A 19,010-nucleotide genomic window follows, 5' to 3' on the forward strand; every position below is an offset into this window, starting at 1 on the left:
AGAGTCAGCTAAAAGACACTTTACCATTGTTATAATAGCAAATATATATGACCTGCAGAGAGGTAAATCTCCTAGTGTGGTTTGGAAGACCTTAACCATGAAGGCTGGATTCTAAGCCAGGTGCTTGTCTTTGGTGGTTAACCCTGGGTGCCCATTAGAACTCACCTGGGGACTTCTGCAAAACTCCTGATGCCCTGGCCCCACCTTGAGATTCTGATTTAATTGGTCTGAGGTGGGACCTGGGCTACCAGAGGTGAGAAACATTCCTTTCTGTGCATTACCATTTAATTTTCAGAGCAACCTTATGAGGTAAGTATCATTTTTTAGTGAAACTGCATGGCCTATTGCAGAAAATACAGAAACATATAAAGAATTTACTAGATCATCATCCCACACTGAAGAATTTTGGAAATGTATCTGAGACTACTGAACTACAACTTTGTACTGATTTCTTTGAAAATGTATTCATTCATATTAAGCATGATCTCACATCATTATAGATTTTATAAACAATTTTAGTAACTATACAATATTATACCTTGTAAACATACTATAATTTCCTTAAGCTATTCCTGTTCTTGAACATTATGGGTTTTTGCTTGTTTTGTTTTTCTTTTTCAGTGAGTACTGCAATATTTAAAATCTCTGTATAGTAAGAATTTTTCAAACCGTGCCTTTTTCCCTTAGGATATATTCTTAGCTGTAAAATGAATGGATTGTGGATATAGGCGTTTTTGTTCACTTGATCTTGGTTTGTTTTGATGGATAGGATAGCTAATATTTATGGGGTCAAACCTGTCTTCCTTTGTGGTTTGTTCCTTGACCTTCATCCCTACCCACGGTACAATAAATTTCATCTATGTTATATTGAAGTTTGATATGTTTGAGTTTTAAACACATACATTTAAAATTTTCCAAGTAGTTTAAATTTTCCTGCCATCAGTTAATGATGCTCATCTTTTATCTGTTGAAATGACATAATTATCAGATGCTACATTTTATTAAATACTTCAGTCTGGTTCCTTCATTGACCTTTCTGACTATATTAGTTAGCACTTTTAGTAATAAGAGCTTATCTGGGCTTTTACTATGTTTCAGCCAGTGCTGAGGCTTTTACATGTGTTTTCAAAAGTGCCGAATGAGATAAAGGAACTACTATTATATTCTTTTACATGGCAAAACTGAGGCTTAAATAAGTTTTAAAAATTGGCCAGGGTCTATCCTTGTGGTGCAGCAGTTAAGTTCTCACGTTCCACTTCAGTGGCCCGGGGTTCACCAGTTCAGATCCCGGGTGCAGACATGACACTGCTTGAAAACCCATGCTGTGGCAGGCGTCCCACATATAAAATGGAGGAAGATGGGCCTGGATGTTAGCTCAGGGCTAATCTTCCTCAAAATATATATATATATGTAAATTTTTATGTGTATTTTACATGAATTAAAAAAATCTTATTATCCCCTTATCACTCCAGGGGATACAGAAGTAGGTTCTTTTTGATGATAGCTCTTGGAATGGGAGAGACTCCCACCCTATCCAACACCAGTTTGCAGCCAATTCCTGGGCATTCTCATGAGGACTAACCATTTTCTAAGGCTCCTCAGACAGCGTTTCATGCCAGGCTGGCATCCCCTGCCACACTGGCTGTTCCCCTGATTCCTCTTTGCACCATAGGTTGGTGAGTGAGTGTTCAGAGCATAAAATCTACTTTTCAGATTAGCCTCAACAAAGCATAAGGAAATGAGGAAGTCGGCTAGCACTGACTCATTAAAAAAAAAGTTCAGGGACTGCCTCAGTGGCATAGTAGTTAAGTTCACCCGCTCTGCTTCTGTGGCCTGGGGTTCACAGGTGCAGATCCCAGACGCAGACCTACACACCACTCATCAAGCCATGTTGTGGAGGCGTCCCACATACAAAATAGAGGAAGACTGACACAGATGTCAGCTCAGGGGCAATCTTCCTCACCAAAAAAAAAAAAGAAGAAGAAGAAGAAGAAGGAAAATTCAAGTTACCTTAATTAGTTTTCACGCTTTTTAAAGCAATGGTACCATTTCTTATAATCACAATAAACATATATGATAAGTCACTCACCCTTGTCCCCTTCCCAGCAACCCCCTTGGATGCCTCTTGGGGTACATTTGAAATACACTGTTCCAGATCAGTATTTTCTTTACTACGTGCTTTTTTGTTTCTTTGTTGATGAGCATTTTAAGAAACTGTAAAGGAAACCTCCTTAAGTTACCTGTAAGGATTCAGAGTTGCCACAAAACAAAAGCCATATTCCCTGATATATCAGAGAGCACTTGCCAGCAACCTGTGCATGATGGGGACAGTTAAATTGGATACAGACACACACAGAAATTTTTATCTGTAGTTATATTTTAGGGAGTGCCTTAAAAATACATACATGTTCATAAGGGAAAAAATAAGAGCATACAGATAAGTAAAAAAAAAGAAAGGGAAGATCACTTTTAATCTCACTACTGGGGCTGGCCCCGTGGCCGAGTGGTTAAGTTTGCGCACTCTGCTTCATCAGCCCAGGGTTTCGCCAGTTTGGATCCTGGGCGTAGACATGGCACTGCTCATCAGGCCATGCTGAGGCGGTGTCCTGCATGCCACAACTAGAAGGACCCACAACTAAAAATATACAACTATGTACCCAGGGGCTTTGGGGAGAAAAAGGGAAAATTTTAAAAATCTTTAAAAAAAAAAAATCTCACTACTTTTACTGTTAATATTTGAGGTATGCATATGTAAGTGCGTCTACACTTGTGTCTGTTTTAAAACTAAACAGTGTACTATTTTATGATCTGTTTTTATCCCTTACCAGAATATTTTTTGCACTAAATGACCGTATATGTTTTGATCTTTCTAAGTGGTGAATGAGAGGCCTGATAAATTTTTCATAAAAATAAAACATGTCGATTATAGATAGCTTCTGACCCTATGCTGTTTATCTCTCTTCTGTAGATTCTCAGCGGGAATTCAACAGTAGGCCAACAACAGGATATGTACCTGTGGAGTTTTGGAAAAAAACTGGTATGTGTCTGTCTTCTTCTTCTTCTTCTTCTTTTTTGTTTTTTTTTTGAGGAAGATTAGCCCTGAGCTAACATCTGCTGCCAATGCTCCTCTTTTTGCTGAGGAAGACTGGCCCTGAGCTAACATCCGTGCCCATCTTCCTCTGCTTTATATGCGGGATGCCTACCACAGCATGGCGTGCCAAGCGGTGCCATGTCTGCAGCTGGGATCCGAACCAGCGAACTGCAGGCCGCCCAAGCGGAACGTGCGCACTTAACGGCTGGGCCACCAGGCCAGCCCCTACAGCTCATGTTTCTTACTGAGTTCAGTCTTATATTCCTAATTGCTTCCTGGTCCTTTGTACCTGGATACCCCAGAGGCACCTCACCTTCTCACTTGCCTCCACAGCATTTTACTTATCTGTTTCATTGCATAGCACTAGCATTCCTCTCCTTTACCTCCACCTCCAGGCCCTTAGAGGCTACCATCCTCATTCTGCCTCATCCCTTCTATGCCACTTGCTTCTGCCTCAATTCAGAATCTCTTGTATCAGCTAGATCATTGCCTTAGCCTCTCAGTTGGTATCTCTGTCTTCAGTCTTTTTTCCTTGCATGGGACCCTTTAGGGGTTCATATTTTCTTTAGAAAAAGGGCCAAATTCCTTAGCATGGGATGCAAGACTTTCCAAAAATTCACTAAATTTTGAATGAATTTCTCAACCATCTCAACCTAGACACATTTTCTTGATGCTCCGTTGCCACTTGTTAAGCTGATCACTTTTTCCCTTGGAACTCTTGTCTTATACTGACATATATGATGGCACCTAAGCCACCTTTATACTTTCACAAACAGTTATGAGAAGATGGATTATGTCTTAGTCACCAGGTATCCCCAGCCCCTGGCACAGTGCCCACCTTTATCTACCTACCCAACAAATAATTGCATGAATGGACAAGTGAGTATAAGAATAAAAGTGAATGCGTATGTCATATGTTCATCCCTGTATGTTTTTAGAAAAGTCATCTTGTTTCAGCTCTGTCCCTTCTTAGGAAATGATGTGAAGTGGGAGGGAAAAGATTTCTCGGCCAGTTGATTTTACTGTCACTTTCTTCTAGAAGAAGCTGTGAATAAGGTGAAAATTCAGGCCATGTCAGAAGTCCAGAAAGCCGTTGCCGAGGCAGAACAAAAAGCCTTTGAAGTGATTGCAACAGAGAGAGCTCGGATGGAGCAAACCATAGCAGACGTCAAACGGCAGGCTGCAGAGGACGCCTTCCTCGTCATAAACGAGCAAGAAGAGTCTACGGAGGTCAGAGCTCTGTTAGCCCTGGGGGCTGGGGCTGGGGCAGCTGGAGTGACCAAGCCCACTACTTTCTTTTCAGGTGCTGGGCAGTAAGACACAATAGTTTGCTCTTGAACTAGATGATTATAATTTTTCTTCAGTACCGGAAGAGTTTTGTTCCTCAATTATTATATTGTCTTGGTTCATATTGGTTTAAATTTTGAAAACTCACCCTAAAGACGGAGTTTGTGGAATTGAATGATAACGATGACCACCATTGACTGAGTGGGCTTCCTATGTGCCAGACACAGAGCTAAGTGTGTGCATTGTCTTTTTGGTCCTCAGAACAACCCTGTGAGGTAGGTATTGTTGGATTCCAATTTTACAAATGAGGAAACTGTGGCTCAGGGAATTTAACTGAATAATCCCACAGTGCTGAAGCCAGGTTGCAAGGATGAGGAAAAGCAGGGCCCTGTAGCATCCGGTCTGTTTCTAAACAGGATAGTTCTTTTATGAATTGAAGTGACAGATCTAGCAGACCTGCCCCACTCTCCCAGACTCAGGGCCCAGGACTTGGTGATGCTTCTGCACAGGACACTCTTGTTCTATAATGAGGACAAAAATGAACTGACTGGAAAGAAAAGAGCATATGACAAAATCATCATCAGTCCTTTTGAATGGTAACAAAATTTTTCTGTAACTTTTATTTTAGGGTTTTTCAGATAAACTTAAGACCTGAAAGAAGCCTGTTTCTGAAAGTAGATAGATCCCATCTACCACTTGAGAGATCAGCTGTCCTTGGGACATTCTCTTGAAGTTAAACAATGGAGATTTTATTTTCTCATTCTGTTTAAATGAGCCCTGTCAATATAGCAATGCCAAGCATGGCAATATGAAGATGAAATGCCTAAATGTCATGTGGCTATCACAGAAGATGTGGAAAAATTCTTTATTGTAGCACTGCAGCAAAGACGTTGAAGTGTGAGAAAACAGTTCCTGTAACCCTCGTCTCTTCCTTCTCCCCTGCTGCTTTTTCTTTAGAATTGTTTTTAAGCAGTGATATCTCTATTTTTGTTGTATTTAATTCTGTATTTATAGCCATCCAGGTCAATATTTACCTACTTTTATATCTATATTTATCTTTAATTATGTCTATCTCCAAAGAAGTGTAACATTTTGGCTAAGAGCATGAGTTCTGGATTTGCCCTGCAGGATTTAAATCCCAGCTCTCCATTTATAGGACTGTGCTTTTAAGGAGCTGTCATTTTAAACAGTGCCCGAAGTGGCCTGCAGGTGAGGCACACACCAGCATCCATCCCAGCAAACCTTCCCAAACAGGGCAGGGATAGCAGGGCCTAAGCTTTGGGTGAGTTTGCGTTGGGCCAGGAGGACTGATTTCCCTCCGTGTCATCCAGAAAATTCTACTTGAAGTTTAGTAGGTTTCCCTGAAGTTTCTTATTCATCCTGTGAGAGGTGGTTTGGTCTAGCGGAAGGAGCCCTGGGCTGCAGGTTAAGAACCCTGAGTTCTGGTCCCAGTTCCCCTTCACAATGGCAGTGTACCCTTGAGGAGTCAGTTTCCTTCTCTGTATGATCAGCCCCTATCGTGCTAGTCTCATAGTTTTTAGGAAGATATAATTCGATCATGGTTGCAAAAGTGTTTTTAAACTGCAATGCACTGTGCAGCTGGAAAGGGTTTTGTTCTGTTGTTAACAACATACATGTATAAGCTGTGGCAGCTCCTACTCTTGTAAAACAGCCGCCTTCTTTGAGGCCAGACCCAAGCATGTCTCCTGTAATGCCTTGGGTGGAGGAATGAAGTAAGAGGTTCCCTATCTCTACCACAGGGCACCTTCTGTACCCAGCCTGGATTTCTTGGCAAACACAATGGGCTAGCAATTGCTTGTAAGATGAGGAGTCATTTCTCCTTTGGGCCAGGTTTGCAGTAAGGTCAGGGAGGTCTGGGATTGGTTCCAGGGATTTTGACAAGCCCCAGGTAGTTCTAGCCAGTTCTGGTGGTCTGGTGGTTAAGATTCTCACTTCCATGGCCCAGGTTCATTTCCTGATCAGGGAACCACACCACCTGTCAATTGTCATACTGTGGCAGCTGCATGTAGCCGTAATGCTGAAAGCTCTGCCACCACTATTTCAAATACCAGCAGGGTCACCCATGGTGGACTAGTTTCAGCTGAGCTTCCAGACTGAGACAGACTAGGAAGAAGGACCACCACTTCTGAAACAACTGGCCATGAAAACCCTATGAATAGCAGCAGAGCATTGTCTGATACAGCTCTGAAAAATGAGAGAATGGGGCAAAAAGACCTGGCAGACAGAGTTCTGCTCTGCTGTACACAGTGTTGCTAGGAGCTGGAATCCGCTTGATGGCACTAAAAACAACAGGTAGTCCTGGTACAGGTGGTCCCCAGGCCACGCTTGGTGTAATATTGGCATAAACTTATGGCCCATTCTTGACAAAGGAAATTCTGGAATCCCATTTTTGACTTTCCTAGTCAGTAACTCAGAAGGTTTATAACCTTCTCCCATTAACTACAAGGGACTGTTTGGCCAAATGTGTTGCTCTAGCTTTGAGGAACGCTGATTTGAAGGGTGGCTACAACAGTAATAAGTCTTTTATCTTATATCTTGGCAAAAAGCCTCATGGTTAAGTCAGGGAAAAGCTACAGGGAAAGGGAACGTGAAAGTGTCTTTTTCACCCTGGCTACTCTGACACTAACCACGTTGTTCCTGCATTTCTGTGATCCTGCCTCTGTGGGAAGCTGTTTATCTTGTCTCATTGTATCTCATAAATCATGAAATAAGCTATTTTAAATAGGCAGCCACGGTGAAAGTTCCAGTCGTTTTTTTTTTAAAGATTTTATTTTTCCTTTTTCTCCTGAAAGCCCCCCAGTACATAGTTGTCTGTTTTTTAGTTGTGAGTCCTTCTAGTTGTGGTATGTGGGACGCTGCCTTAGTGTGGCCCGATGAGCAGTGCCATGTCCTTGCCCGGGATCCAAACCAGTGAAGCCCTGGGCCACTGAAGCGGAACATGCGAACTTAACCACTCGGCCATGAGGCTGACCCCAAGTTCCAGTGGTTTAATGCTGTGCCCCGGTGTGAGATTTACTTTCAGGCTTGGACAAAGAGAGTAAAGTTTCTCTCATTCGCCTGGGGTTGACCTTGTGGCGTATGTTGCCACAGCAGCCCCACCTAGGCAACAACTGAGTTCTTCCCCACAAGTATTAATGTTCTGCCAAAGCATTGTTTGGAGTCAGCCTATCAGACTCCAAAGTACTGAAATTCTCTGAATGCAGTTTGCTTGAGGATCTGTAACGGTGACCTAAAAATTCCTTCTGTTCCCTCTTTTGGTCCCCTGGTGTTGGTATTGGCAAGTTTGGCAGTCCTCAGAGTATATATCCTGAGAAGCCTGTTGTGTTGGAAGGGAATCTACAGTCCTTTCTAATGCTCTTTGAAACTAAACTTGTACATTGAATATTGCGGAGTTAGGAGGTCTGGGTTCCAGGCTTTGCATAGCCACATAATCATTTTATAACCTTAGGTAAGTCTCTGCCCGCTGGCCTTCAGTGTCCCATCTGTACAAGAAGTGGGCAAGATGAACCCAAGGCCCTTTTCAGCACTTGTTGTCTATTGTTTTTCACTTGAGCAAGTGTCCTGGTTTCTTTGGGGGTGGTGTCTTTCTTTGTTGAGGGGACTACAGGAGTGGTCAGGCCCGGCCTCGTGACTGGCTTCTGCCATTCTGGAGAACTTGGGGTGAGGGGGTGGGGTGCTGACTACTCAAGTCCTTCCTGACACCTAAGAAAGCCTTACCCACTCCTGATAGCTTCACCTAGCAAAGTCATGGGGCTTTTTCTCTTATAAGTGGGTCCTGGAGACCTCAGGTGCAGAACACTCATGTGTCCCTAGTGGCGTCCTCAAGGGAGACTACAGGAAGGAGGGTACCAAGGGGCAGGTGCTGGGAGCTGTACTTGGTGGCAGCATTCTTCAGGATGCTGCTCTTCCTTCTTAGTTGATTGAGAGAAGTGAAGCATCATCTGTTCAAATACTGTTTCTAGTGCTTCTTTCATGGCACTACTTCTAGCTGTAACCAAGCATCACTTGGCTCATATCTTCCATCATAGAATTAGTGCATTCTCAGCTGGTGCACTTCAGACACCCTCCCAACCCCCCAGTCCCACGCTGCCGTGGTTTCTTCTTAAGCCCTAGCAATTCGTGCCCTCCCTGCAGGAAAGTGCAGAGAGTAGTAAGAAAATTCCCTGACCGAGACCTCCTGGGCCCTGAGTGCTGAGGTGTTGCAGGAGGCTCCCATACATGAACCAGGAGGATTTGCAAGATCCCAGCCCACCTGTGACGAGGCACATCACTGAAAGGAGAGTGGGCACAGAGGAAGTAGCACAACTACCCCCACTCCTTCTCGCCGGTCTTGGTCCCTTGGCAGGTGACTTTTTTAAAAGGTCAGGTGTTGTCAGTGAAAACAATCAAGATGAGAAAACACCTTTTTGACACGTATGTATTTGTGGTCTTAGAATAGATAGCTGTGGTGGGGGGACCCTGGGACAGAGCTTGGTTTGGTCACTGAGGATTAAAATAGGAGTGAAAATAATGAGTCGGTGCCTCCAGCAGGAGATAGGACTTCCACCTGCCCTGTGATGATGCTGTGGGTATTTTCACACACCCGTTGTCTCTCTGTCCCGTCAGCCCAGTAGGTAGTTTTCCTGTTTTGCAGATGAAGGAAACTCAGAAAGCAGATAGCAGGAGAGGCAGGACAAGCGCAGGTATATGTAGCCCAAGAACCCATGCTGTCCCCATACAGCCCCCTCTTCAACAGTGCAGGTGACGAGTCATGACAAGCCTGCCCCATGAGATCCAAGCAACTAACCACTGCCTGTGTCTTGCAGAACTGCTGGAACTGTGGCCGCAAAGCCAGTGAGACCTGCAGTGGCTGCAATATTGCACGATACTGTGGCTCTTTTTGCCAGCATAAGGACTGGGAGCGGCACCACCGCCTCTGTGGCCAGAACCTGCATGGCCAGAGTCCCCACAGCCAGAGCCGGCCACTGCTTCCTGGAGTGAGGGGCTCCTCGGCCCGGTCTGCCGACTGCAGTGTGCCGAGCCCGGCCCTGGACAAGACCTCGGCAACCACCTCGCGCTCCTCGACACCTGCCTCTGTGACAGCCATCGACACCAATGGACTCTGAGCTGCAGACTTACTTCACCTGATGACCTTGCAGCACAGCAGAGCACTGCACCGGGGGCTGGCTGTTTGAACCAGTGCAAGTGGCTGTTGGGTCATCAACAAGCAGTGAAGTGGAGGCAGGAAGAGTGCAAGCCCAGCAAACACTGCTCCACAACCCCTCTGGACACTTGCCCCAGTTTCCCTCTGTGGGAGCTAGTGTGCCATTCTCTCTGCACACAGGCAGCTGGCTGGAGCTGCCTCCTCCATGGCTTTCTGGTTTGTTCCTCTCCCAGCTCTTTTCCAGTGTAGACCACCAGCTCCCCTCCCTGCCTCTTGAGGCAGCAGACTGTCGAACGTGTCCAGCCAGGCTGGAGGCAGCTTACTCCATTGCACTGTCTGCTACTCCGTCGTCCTTCTGCAGCAGAGGCTTGGAGGCTGACAGCAGGCCGAGGGGGAGGCCCTCCTCTAACAGAGAGTGGCCCTCTCACCCCTGAACAGCTCCTTGAGCCCCATTTTCACCCTCAGCAGGTGCCACTCATTGGCCCCATGGAGACTTGGGCAGGCACAAAGCAGCACTCAGGACTCGCCCACTTGACCCTGCTGTTGAGACTTAAGATTCTCAGAAACCACAGGAAAGAAGTCACCACTTCAGTGAAAGCACCGTAATAATAAAAAATAAATAAAACTTCCTCCAGGCATCACAGATCATTTTGGACAAGATTTTCCAACCTGGCTGGCTACATTAGTTTGGGACCCATTTTTTCCTCTCTTCTTTAAGTTTGCTTGTGCAGAAAATAGTTTCCAGCGCATGGATTGGTCTGAGGGAGAATGAGACTCAATTGTGGATAGTCTCTTCTCTCTGAGCATGTTGGCCAAACTTGTATCGTCGGATTATTGAATGGATCATTTACTGGAAATGCAGAAGCTTTTACCACCGCTTGGCTGTTGCACAGTCGTCTTGTTCTGTATCCTTTTATCTCAGACCACGCATGTCCAGATCACTGTGTGGATCTTCTTCCTGTGGTCTCTGTTTGGCGCCCTGTAAGCTGCAGTTGTCCCATAGGATGTGATGTGGTGTGGCTAGGACTTCCTCACCAGTCAAGGCCTGGTCACTTCTAAGCAGCCCTCTTGGACCTGAAAGAATTCTTCAAACCTCGTGGTTTCATGTCTTACATACTACGTCAGTTTACTGTTGGGCATACAATTTCACTTTCCCTTCTCTTGTGTTGTTTGATACCTACCCTCTTTGAGCTAAGAGAAGTTTTGTGAAATGTCAGAACCTTTCTGAGAAAGCCTGACCAATTTTTCTTCCTGTCTTCAGAGAGTTTTCCAGCAGTTTACCTGGCTCTCCAAACATGACATCACTTATACCCCTTTGAAAATGTTAAGAACAGCTACACACATCCTTCCCTGCCATTCAGGTTTCCTTGGGAGCCCTAGGACCCTGACTCTCCCATTCTCCACCTCCAAGTCTGCAGCACCCAGTCGCCCCAAGGAACCAGTTGGGGTGAGTTGGTTGGCCCAGCTTTAGATGGCAACCTTCTGTGCATTGACCAGAGTGAAATAAAAGCTCCTGGTCCCGGAAAGGTAAAGGGATCAGCATAGGTAGCATTGTCCTTGCAAATAGGTGTATCTTACTTTAAGAACTTTAAATCCCTAATTTACCTTACCTAAGGATTTTCTGTCTTACAAAGAAACTCAGTACAAAGCACCTTTAAATTACCTGGATTTCCATGGCATAAAGTAAAGTAGACCTAGAGAAAGACTAACGGAATAATGTTACCTTATTGTGGAACTCCTTAAACTGCAGTCGCTGGGAGGTGTCCTGACTTTTGATGAAATTAGTACCCTGGACAGGACTTGCTTACATTTCCACAAGATGTGGGATGTCCCATGAAGAGTCGTGGAACCTGTTAATCAGTTATAGCAAGAGGGTGTCTCATGTGTCCACCAGGTCTGTCCTTGGCTCACTGTCTTTTCATTGGCACTTGAACACCTAGGTGGGTTCTTTAAATCTTCAGTGGCCACAAGACTAGCCAGAGTAGCACAGATTTTTCCTCGTTGGAATAAAGAGCCAAAACCAACAAGATATAGTTCGTCAGGGCTCAATGTCTGTTTTCTACAGCTAACATTTAGGTTGTGTGTGCAGGTCCTAGCCTACCTTTGTGGGCTGTGGTTCCAGTGACAGCTTAGTTTTCAGAGTTTTTGTAATGCTATTGCATACTGCCTTGCTCATGTGCTACCCAGAGACCAAGCTGAAAACCTGGGCAGTATTCCAACTGTAGTTCAGTTCTCAGACCTTTTGCTGTGTTAATTTTAGTCAGTTACACACATAGCGCATCTGTCCAAGACTTCCTGTTTAGATGTGGAGAATCCCTTTCTCCAGCTGCCTCCTTTCTGAAATCCTCCAGCTTTCTGGTTGGGGGCGGGAGGAAGGGGGGTGGCTAGAGGAGCAGGGGTGAGTCCAGGTTTCCACTTGGTATCCAGTGTCTGCTGGCACTACCCCAACTACCAGTTTAGGGGCACAGGTTCAGACTTCTCACTTTCATCTAGTTAGATTTAAAATATCTTAATATAATCAGGCTGCTTAGAGGACCAACTTTTATAGTTAATATTTAGGGGGACAAAAAGTCAAAGAGGACCTCAGAGTGGTGGTACTAAGGGTGTTGTCAGGGCAGTGACAGGCTCTTCCATGTTATTGTAGAACCAAAAGCAGATGTGACACATGCCTACTCACCTGTCAGAACAAATCTGGAGGATGAAGCCAGTGCTCAGCATCACCCAGTGAGGGACACTGATGAGTGATGGAGCATCACTGTCCTCGGCCCAGTGAGGAGTTGTTGCAGGAAACAGAGAAGAGACCAAAAGTGGCCAAAATGGGAGTCGTCTCTAAATGTTCCAAGGGATACTTGGGGCTGGATCTTCGTATCTTCAGTTGTCCTTTGTGTCCCCACTGCTGCACCGTGCCTGACTCCATCCAGTGGTGAAAACTGACATGGGAAGAAGTTGGTTAATTTTCCACCTGCTCAGGAATAGGCAGCCCACCTTATAAGGTGAGATCACTCCACTAAGGAGGGCCCCTGCAGCTCCAGGGGTGGGGCTCTAGCAGATCTGCTCAGGCACAGTCATGTGACTGAGGTCACAGAGTGAGTAGATCTTTTCTTGGACGGTGCTGAGTCATATATGTCTCTCGATGGATCTAAGTTTGGAAACAGGACACATCTACTCAGCACAGTCCATGTCTGGCATTGGCTGCAGTGTGCCCTGTGCTGTGTGGACCTCTTTTGCCCATCCAAGCCGGTTGGTCTACCAAGAGCCCCTCGCTTCTTGGTGTCTATGTGAGCATCTTCAGCTTCTAGACAGAAAATCTATACTTTACTTTGTATGGCCTTGTCCCAAAGTCAAATTGATCTCCAGTGCTGTCACCTGCTTGCAAAGGGTGTAGGCCTGGTTCTGGTTAGTTCCAGAAGATATCTCAGCAAGTGGATTTGAAGATTCAACAACACAATTGCAATTCTATGGTAGTGAATTCTTCAGAATGAAAGCATAAATAATGACCAGGTGGCCATTTGTCCTGGAAACTGTAGAAGGGATTATGGATTGTGAATAAATTGTTTAAAGTAGAACACATCTTAGGGGCTTTTTTCAGAACTAGTTTCCAGGCTCCTGGGTCAGTAGATCAAGCCAACTTCCTTAGATTTTTTTTTTAGCTATTTCAGAGAACTGGGCAGTGGCATGTTTGAACCAAATGTAAGAAAAACCAGAGGAACCTGGACTGTTCCAGCATGGGCCGGACAGACAGCTGTTGGGGAGGAGTCCTGCCCGGGGTGGGGTGGGGAGCTGGGCGAGCTGCTGAATAGGGTCCTTCCAACTCTCAGTGTCTGTAGTTCTTGTGAAACCAAAATGTTGACTGCCTGCCTCTGCCCATGTGCATTGACGTGCTCATTTCCAAAGATGATGGTGCAGGTGAGCTTTTCCATCGTGAGCCAGGAGAAGGTTAGGAGGCCTGAGGGCAGACCTGGCATCCCGCCTTCCCCTCTACAGCCCCAGAGATGGCGCTTCCCCTGCAGACCCCACCTGGTCAGGCCCACAGCTGCCCAGTGGACACTCATTGATGCTTATACCAAATAGGGCATGTGCAGCTGGCAGGGACAGCCCTGTCCCTGCGCTGGAGTTGGCAGAGAAAAGCAGCAATAAGCATTAGGCGAATGGTTGAAAGTGCTGTTTGGCTAAGAGGCCTTCGGTCCACTTTCATGGCTTTCCAAGTTCCTGATGAGGCTGTAAAAGCTCCGTCCTAGAAGAAAGCCAATAATGTAAATAAGTGGAAAACTAAGCCTCCACCCGTGGTTTTTAAAGGTGAAGATGAATGAAACCACCCACAGGATGCAGTAGAGTCTGGTTTTTCTGTGCTTTGTCATTTTACTCTGATAGGAACTTTTGTTACTTAACTCTGTGCATAACTTATTTAATGTACTGTATAAATGAACCAAAACTGTTAAATATGTATTTAGTTTGTTCTACTTAAAGTAGTCAATAAAAAGGCTATATTCCTTTTCTGACTCAGGCTGGATTGGGACTAGGAGGGAAGGTGGTCACTGCAAGACATCCTGCTGACAGACTTCTGCGTCCCCTCCCCCACCTTCCCCAATCTTGGTGGGTGGGGAGGCTCCAGTGGTTCTTGCTGTGGCCTGAAGAGCACGTGGGATGAAAGCAAGAGGTACTGCTGAGGAGAAGGGTCCAGGTGCTGGACCTCTGGGAAGCCAGCAGGGCGGCCCGGGCCCAACCAGGCTGGCTGCTCATGCTGCTACTGGCCACCTCGTGGACCTGCAGTCCACTGCCAGCAACGCCTCACAGACCCTCTCACCTCCTTGTTAGTGCTCTTCTTTACTGTTAAGTGATCTTTTAATAAGGAAAATACAACCACAGAAAGTTTGAAAAATAGGGTAGTGAACTTGTAGGTACTTTCTTCTAATAACTCTTAAGTGTTTCCTTAAAAATTCTTAATATACCTGGACTTGTGAATATTCACTCATGTCCTTTTTACACTGATGTTAAATCGTAAGTTCACTGTTGCCTTCACATTTATTTGCTTAATGGTGGTACGATTACATCGAGGCCATAATTTTCTTAACTCTTCACCTCTTGTTGGACAGTTGGATTGCTTTCAAGTTTTCTCTCTCCAGCATAATGAAGTGAACATCTTCTTTCACAGGATTTATTTCTTTGGGATACTTTTCCAAAATGGGATTTCTAGGACTGAACATTTCTTGAATCCTCGAAGCTTGTGTTCAAACTGCTTTCCCTGAAAGCCTGCCAGCTTGCCGTGCCTCCAGTGGGCCCCCAGTAGTACTTTCTGTGGCTCTGAGGTGGTCTAACCAACTGTGACATGCCCCAGATTGATGCAGGCGCACCTGTGTGTGGAGTCTTGGACTGTCAGTGAAGTTTCCTAGCCAATGACCTGAGGCCTCACTTCCCAAAGCCCTGGCCCCAGCCTCATTCCTGTCACCTGAATACCCATCCCTGGCCCCTGCCCTTGACCTACTTCTGAGCAGCCTTGCCCGAGAGATTTGTGGGCACAACCAGCTTCACAGGCCCCCAAAATGCAAAGGGCAGGTTGGTTACTAGATCTCAGGCTGGGCTGTGGCCTTGTCCCCAGGAGGCAGGGTGGCTCAGCTCCAGGATCTTTCATGCAGACGGTGCCCGGCGCTGCAGTCCACCACCTGGAACAGTCACAGGATCTCAGCCTGACTGTTGGCCGAGCACGAAGACACATTGGTAGACAATCAGCCATCCACAGGCTGCCTTGGCTCTCACAAGAAGGTCCCAGGGACTCAAGTGATAACATAGTGAAATACTGTGTGCAATTTGCCATAGAGACGGCAGGCTGGAAGTGTTACTGTTACCATAAAAGACCCAGATGCTGGAGAAATTGTAGTGAATGCACTTTTGACTGCATTGCTGAGATCACAGATGAAAAAGTGCAGGAAATCCCCAAAGGCCAGGAAAACAATGAAGAGTAAACTGAAACCACAGAGATAGTGCAACACAAAAGAGGAATCCTGTGCTGCTTGGGGGCAAAAGAAATTCTAAGAAGTCAGTTTGAGGGATTAACTGCTTCTAGGGGGAATGTGAGACTAGGCTTTGAACCTATATAAAATGGAGACACAAAACCAGGACCTCTCCCTGAAGCCAGGTCACTCTGGCTTTGGCCTCGGCAATAAGACAGGCAGGGAGAATCGGCCAGTCTGCAGAGGGAGCTGCACAGAAACCTCTCTGCCCCTGCTTGAAGAAAGAAAATCTGACCGGAGGTTCCGTCCTCACGCCTGCCCTCTCCTGGGCTGAGGTTCAAATGTGCATTACTGCAGAGGTCAAAGATTCCCCGGGCTGAGAAATTAGGATGACTCTAGGTTTATAGTCTCTCCTGGTGTCTGGGAGAAGCAAAAATGCAAATCCTCTAGAGAAAAATGTCAATCATAATGTTACATATCAACTAATTATAAACTGTCTCCCCAAAATTACTAAAGATCCCAGGAAATGAGCCACTACGAGCAAGAGTCAGCAGGAACAGTGAACAATTGATTTAGACCCCTGGGAGTTCAGATGTTACTATCAGATACAGAATATAAAATAACTGAAACCTCTAAAGATGGTGCTGGAAAAGAGCAAAAAGAAAGTGAACAAAAATAACTCGGCAGATTTGAAAAGAGAATCCTGGAAATGACAAGTAGTCACTGAAATAAGTACTCAATGCACTATTGAACAGCAAATTAGGCGAATCTGAAAATGAGTGAAGCATTATATATGATTTCTTCTCATAGAAACGAGGAGATGTAAAATAGGAGACAGTTATTCCTTCTGGAAGATAGGTTGAGGGGAGAGCCCTTTCAAATTTTGTCAAGCTGGAGTCAGGAAGTCTACTGACACGTGTTTCTCAGTGTGAAGGGAAATAATTGGCCTGAGATGATGATAAAACTCAGAACAAAGAAACATGCATCGCTCTAAACCCATCTTGCCCTTCTGTACTTGTTTCTGACTGCTGGAATTTCAGTGTCGTGATTTGAGGGTATCCTGTCCTCAGCCATCCTCCCTCCCAAGAGGGTTGGGGGAACCAACAACAAAACACCCCAGATTCCCTGGGATGGCTTCATTGCCTGGTGTCAGGTGCCCTCTTGTGGACAGAGCCAGACTTGCTACCTCTGCCGCCTCCCTCCACAAGCCAGCGTCCTATCCAGAATGCACACCCCAGCAACTTTTGCCTTTCCCTTTGCACCCTTTTCTGAGGCTGCCTTCCTGCCCCGTGAGTTCAGCTAACATTCTCTATTCTCTGGGTGTCTCCCAGGGAGTTCCAGAAATGATCAGGATTCAGGTCTCCCCCACCTTCCGAGGGCTGGGCCCTGGATAGCCCATACCAGATCAACCCTCCATCTCGCGCTGTGCTCCCGTGGCTCTTCCTTGCTGCCCATCTGCGATCCTGCAGCCCCAGGGTGTGGTCTTGCTCCTTCCTTTGTTATAGCTGCCACTGTCCTCCAGCCTGGGCTGGTTTTCATTACCAGAGGATGCCCGAGATCTCCCTCAGTGCTGTTCACACTTGACAGCAAGTAGCTATTGGTGCCAAGGAGTAGATCCAGCTATGTGATCTGGAGCAAGGTACTCACTCGCTGCATTTCTGCTTTGTCGTAAATTGGGGATGCTAATGATGCCTACACCACTGGGTGGTTGTGAGGTGAAGTGTGATCATGTGGGAGTGGCCTCTAGCACAGGGCCCAGTACCCAGGAACCCCCTGTAAATAGGCTGCCGTCACAACTGGCTTCTGCCACCATGTGATTTCTGTGAGGATCTGTCTTTGTCCCAGCATCCTGCCTGGAGTCTGTGTCTTACTCAAGTAGTATTTGTTTTGAGAATAACTTCTTGAAGGCTCACCTACTTCTCAGTCCCTTTGTTTAGACCCATCAGAGGCTGTGGTAAGGGGACCTGGTGTGCGTGTTTCTGAAAGCTGGAGGGCAGTGGCAGCCAAGAAGACTGTTGCTGTCTCTCCAGCACCTGGCCTGGCACTGGGCCAGCCCCCAGGACAGGTCTGAATGTGTGCAGGTGAGTCACCGGTACAGGTAGGAGCAAAGTGAAGAGGCAGGTGCAGGGAGTGGGCAAAAGGGTGGGGATGGCAGCTGGCAGAAGGAGCCAGGTGCTCCCCCAGCTTCTGTAGTCTGCCTGCCCTTGACCTAGGTGCTGTCCCACCCTGGGACATTTCATTATCCCCAGCACCTGCCACAAAGCAAGTGCCCAGTGGCTGTTGAAATAAGCTGAAGAGCCACGAAGAGCAGGGTATTGAGGGCAAGGATTGGGAAAGGCTACCCAGACCTGACAGTTTTGACCTGCTACCTAAAGGCTAAGAAGGTGTTTCTGTGGTGGGTGGGAGAGGGGCGGAGAACAAAGGCCAAGGAAGGAGGTGACTGAGGTTGCAAATAGCCCAACTCAGCTGGAGTGTATTTTAGGGAGAGGAGACTGCACATACTGGGAGTTGGGGCTGATTACTAAAGGCCTTGAATGCCAAGTCAAGAAATCAAATTTGATCTTGATACTGAAGGCAGTGGGGTGCCATTGAAGGGTCTTAGCCAGAGGGGCATGGTCACCATGGCAATGTCTTAAAAGCCCCCTCTGGCTGTTCCTTTACAGGGAAAGGACTGTTAGGGGGTGGAGTGGAGACAGAAAACCTAATGAAGAGGCTTCCAGGCCAGAGATGATGATGGCCAAGACTTGGGGGGCACAGGGATGGCACAATAGAGATGAAGGTGGGCTTGCAGGAGTTAAGTAGACACAATGTAAAGGCCTCTGTGCCCACATAGTCCCAGCTCAGAACTGTTCTCCCTGTGGCTATCACTCCAGCTTCCTGTCTGCAGTGCAGCCCCCACTCCTCACCACAGTGCCCTCCTGTCTGGCAACCTCCTGGCTCTGCATTATCTGCAGGAGGTCATTCAAACTCCATCTGGCCCGGCCCACCTGCAGCTCATGTCCAATCCCTCACCCTCCATGGTTCCACCTTCTGCTCCCCTCGTCTGCAGCATTTTCCCTGCCTATCTGCCCCTCACATCTGTCTGGAGATCCCTGCTCATCTTTCACAGCTCTAACCGCATGGCACCATCTGCAAGAAGCCTTCCCCAACCCTGCAGGACTGGCCACTCTCCCATCCACCTGCAGTTCACTCCCCAGCACCTTCAAGCCTTCAGCACGGGAGGGAGGACACAGCCTGTCTTATTTTTTTTAAAAGGTGAGAACTTTCAGAACTCCATTGCAGAGTGAGGCAGGCAAGCTCTACGGAGGCACTCGAGAGGTGTCAGCTTGAGGATTTCAGCGTCTTTGCTCAAAGATGGCAATGGGAAGGTTTTTAGTTTTGAGAGTTTGCTGTTGCTGTTTTATGGAGGAAACGGAACAGAAGGAATTAGAACACAGGACAGAAAGCAGGATTGTTTCCTCCTGGAAGGGCTGCTTCTTTAACGAGGACAGACCCTGAAACCTCCTCAAGCCCGTCCAGA

General features: G+C 46.5%; 1 protein-coding gene across 9 annotated transcripts in view; it reads left to right on the forward strand.

Annotated features, from left to right (window-relative positions):
* Positions 1–14,034, forward strand: part of CBFA2T2 (CBFA2/RUNX1 partner transcriptional co-repressor 2) — a 139,616-nt gene extending 125,582 nt beyond the window's left edge. For 5 of the 9 annotated variants that reach the window (XM_014828787.3, XM_044748478.2, XM_070485764.1 and 2 more), the window contains 3 exons: positions 2,969–3,037; positions 4,131–4,321; positions 9,205–14,034. In XM_014828787.3, the coding sequence (XP_014684273.1) occupies positions 2,969–3,037; positions 4,131–4,321; positions 9,205–9,504 (560 nt within the window). In that variant the 3' untranslated portion in view covers positions 9,505–14,034. The remainder of the gene's footprint in view (positions 1–2,968; positions 3,038–4,130; positions 4,322–9,204) is intronic. The other 4 variants (XM_044748479.2, XM_070485763.1, XM_070485767.1 and 1 more) reach the window with 2 other exon arrangements.
* Positions 14,035–19,010: the final 4,976 nt, after the last annotated feature.

The sequence above is a fragment of the Equus asinus genome, chromosome 15 (genome assembly GCF_041296235.1).
Source record: "Equus asinus isolate D_3611 breed Donkey chromosome 15, EquAss-T2T_v2, whole genome shotgun sequence".
NCBI lineage: Eukaryota > Metazoa > Chordata > Mammalia > Perissodactyla > Equidae > Equus > Equus asinus.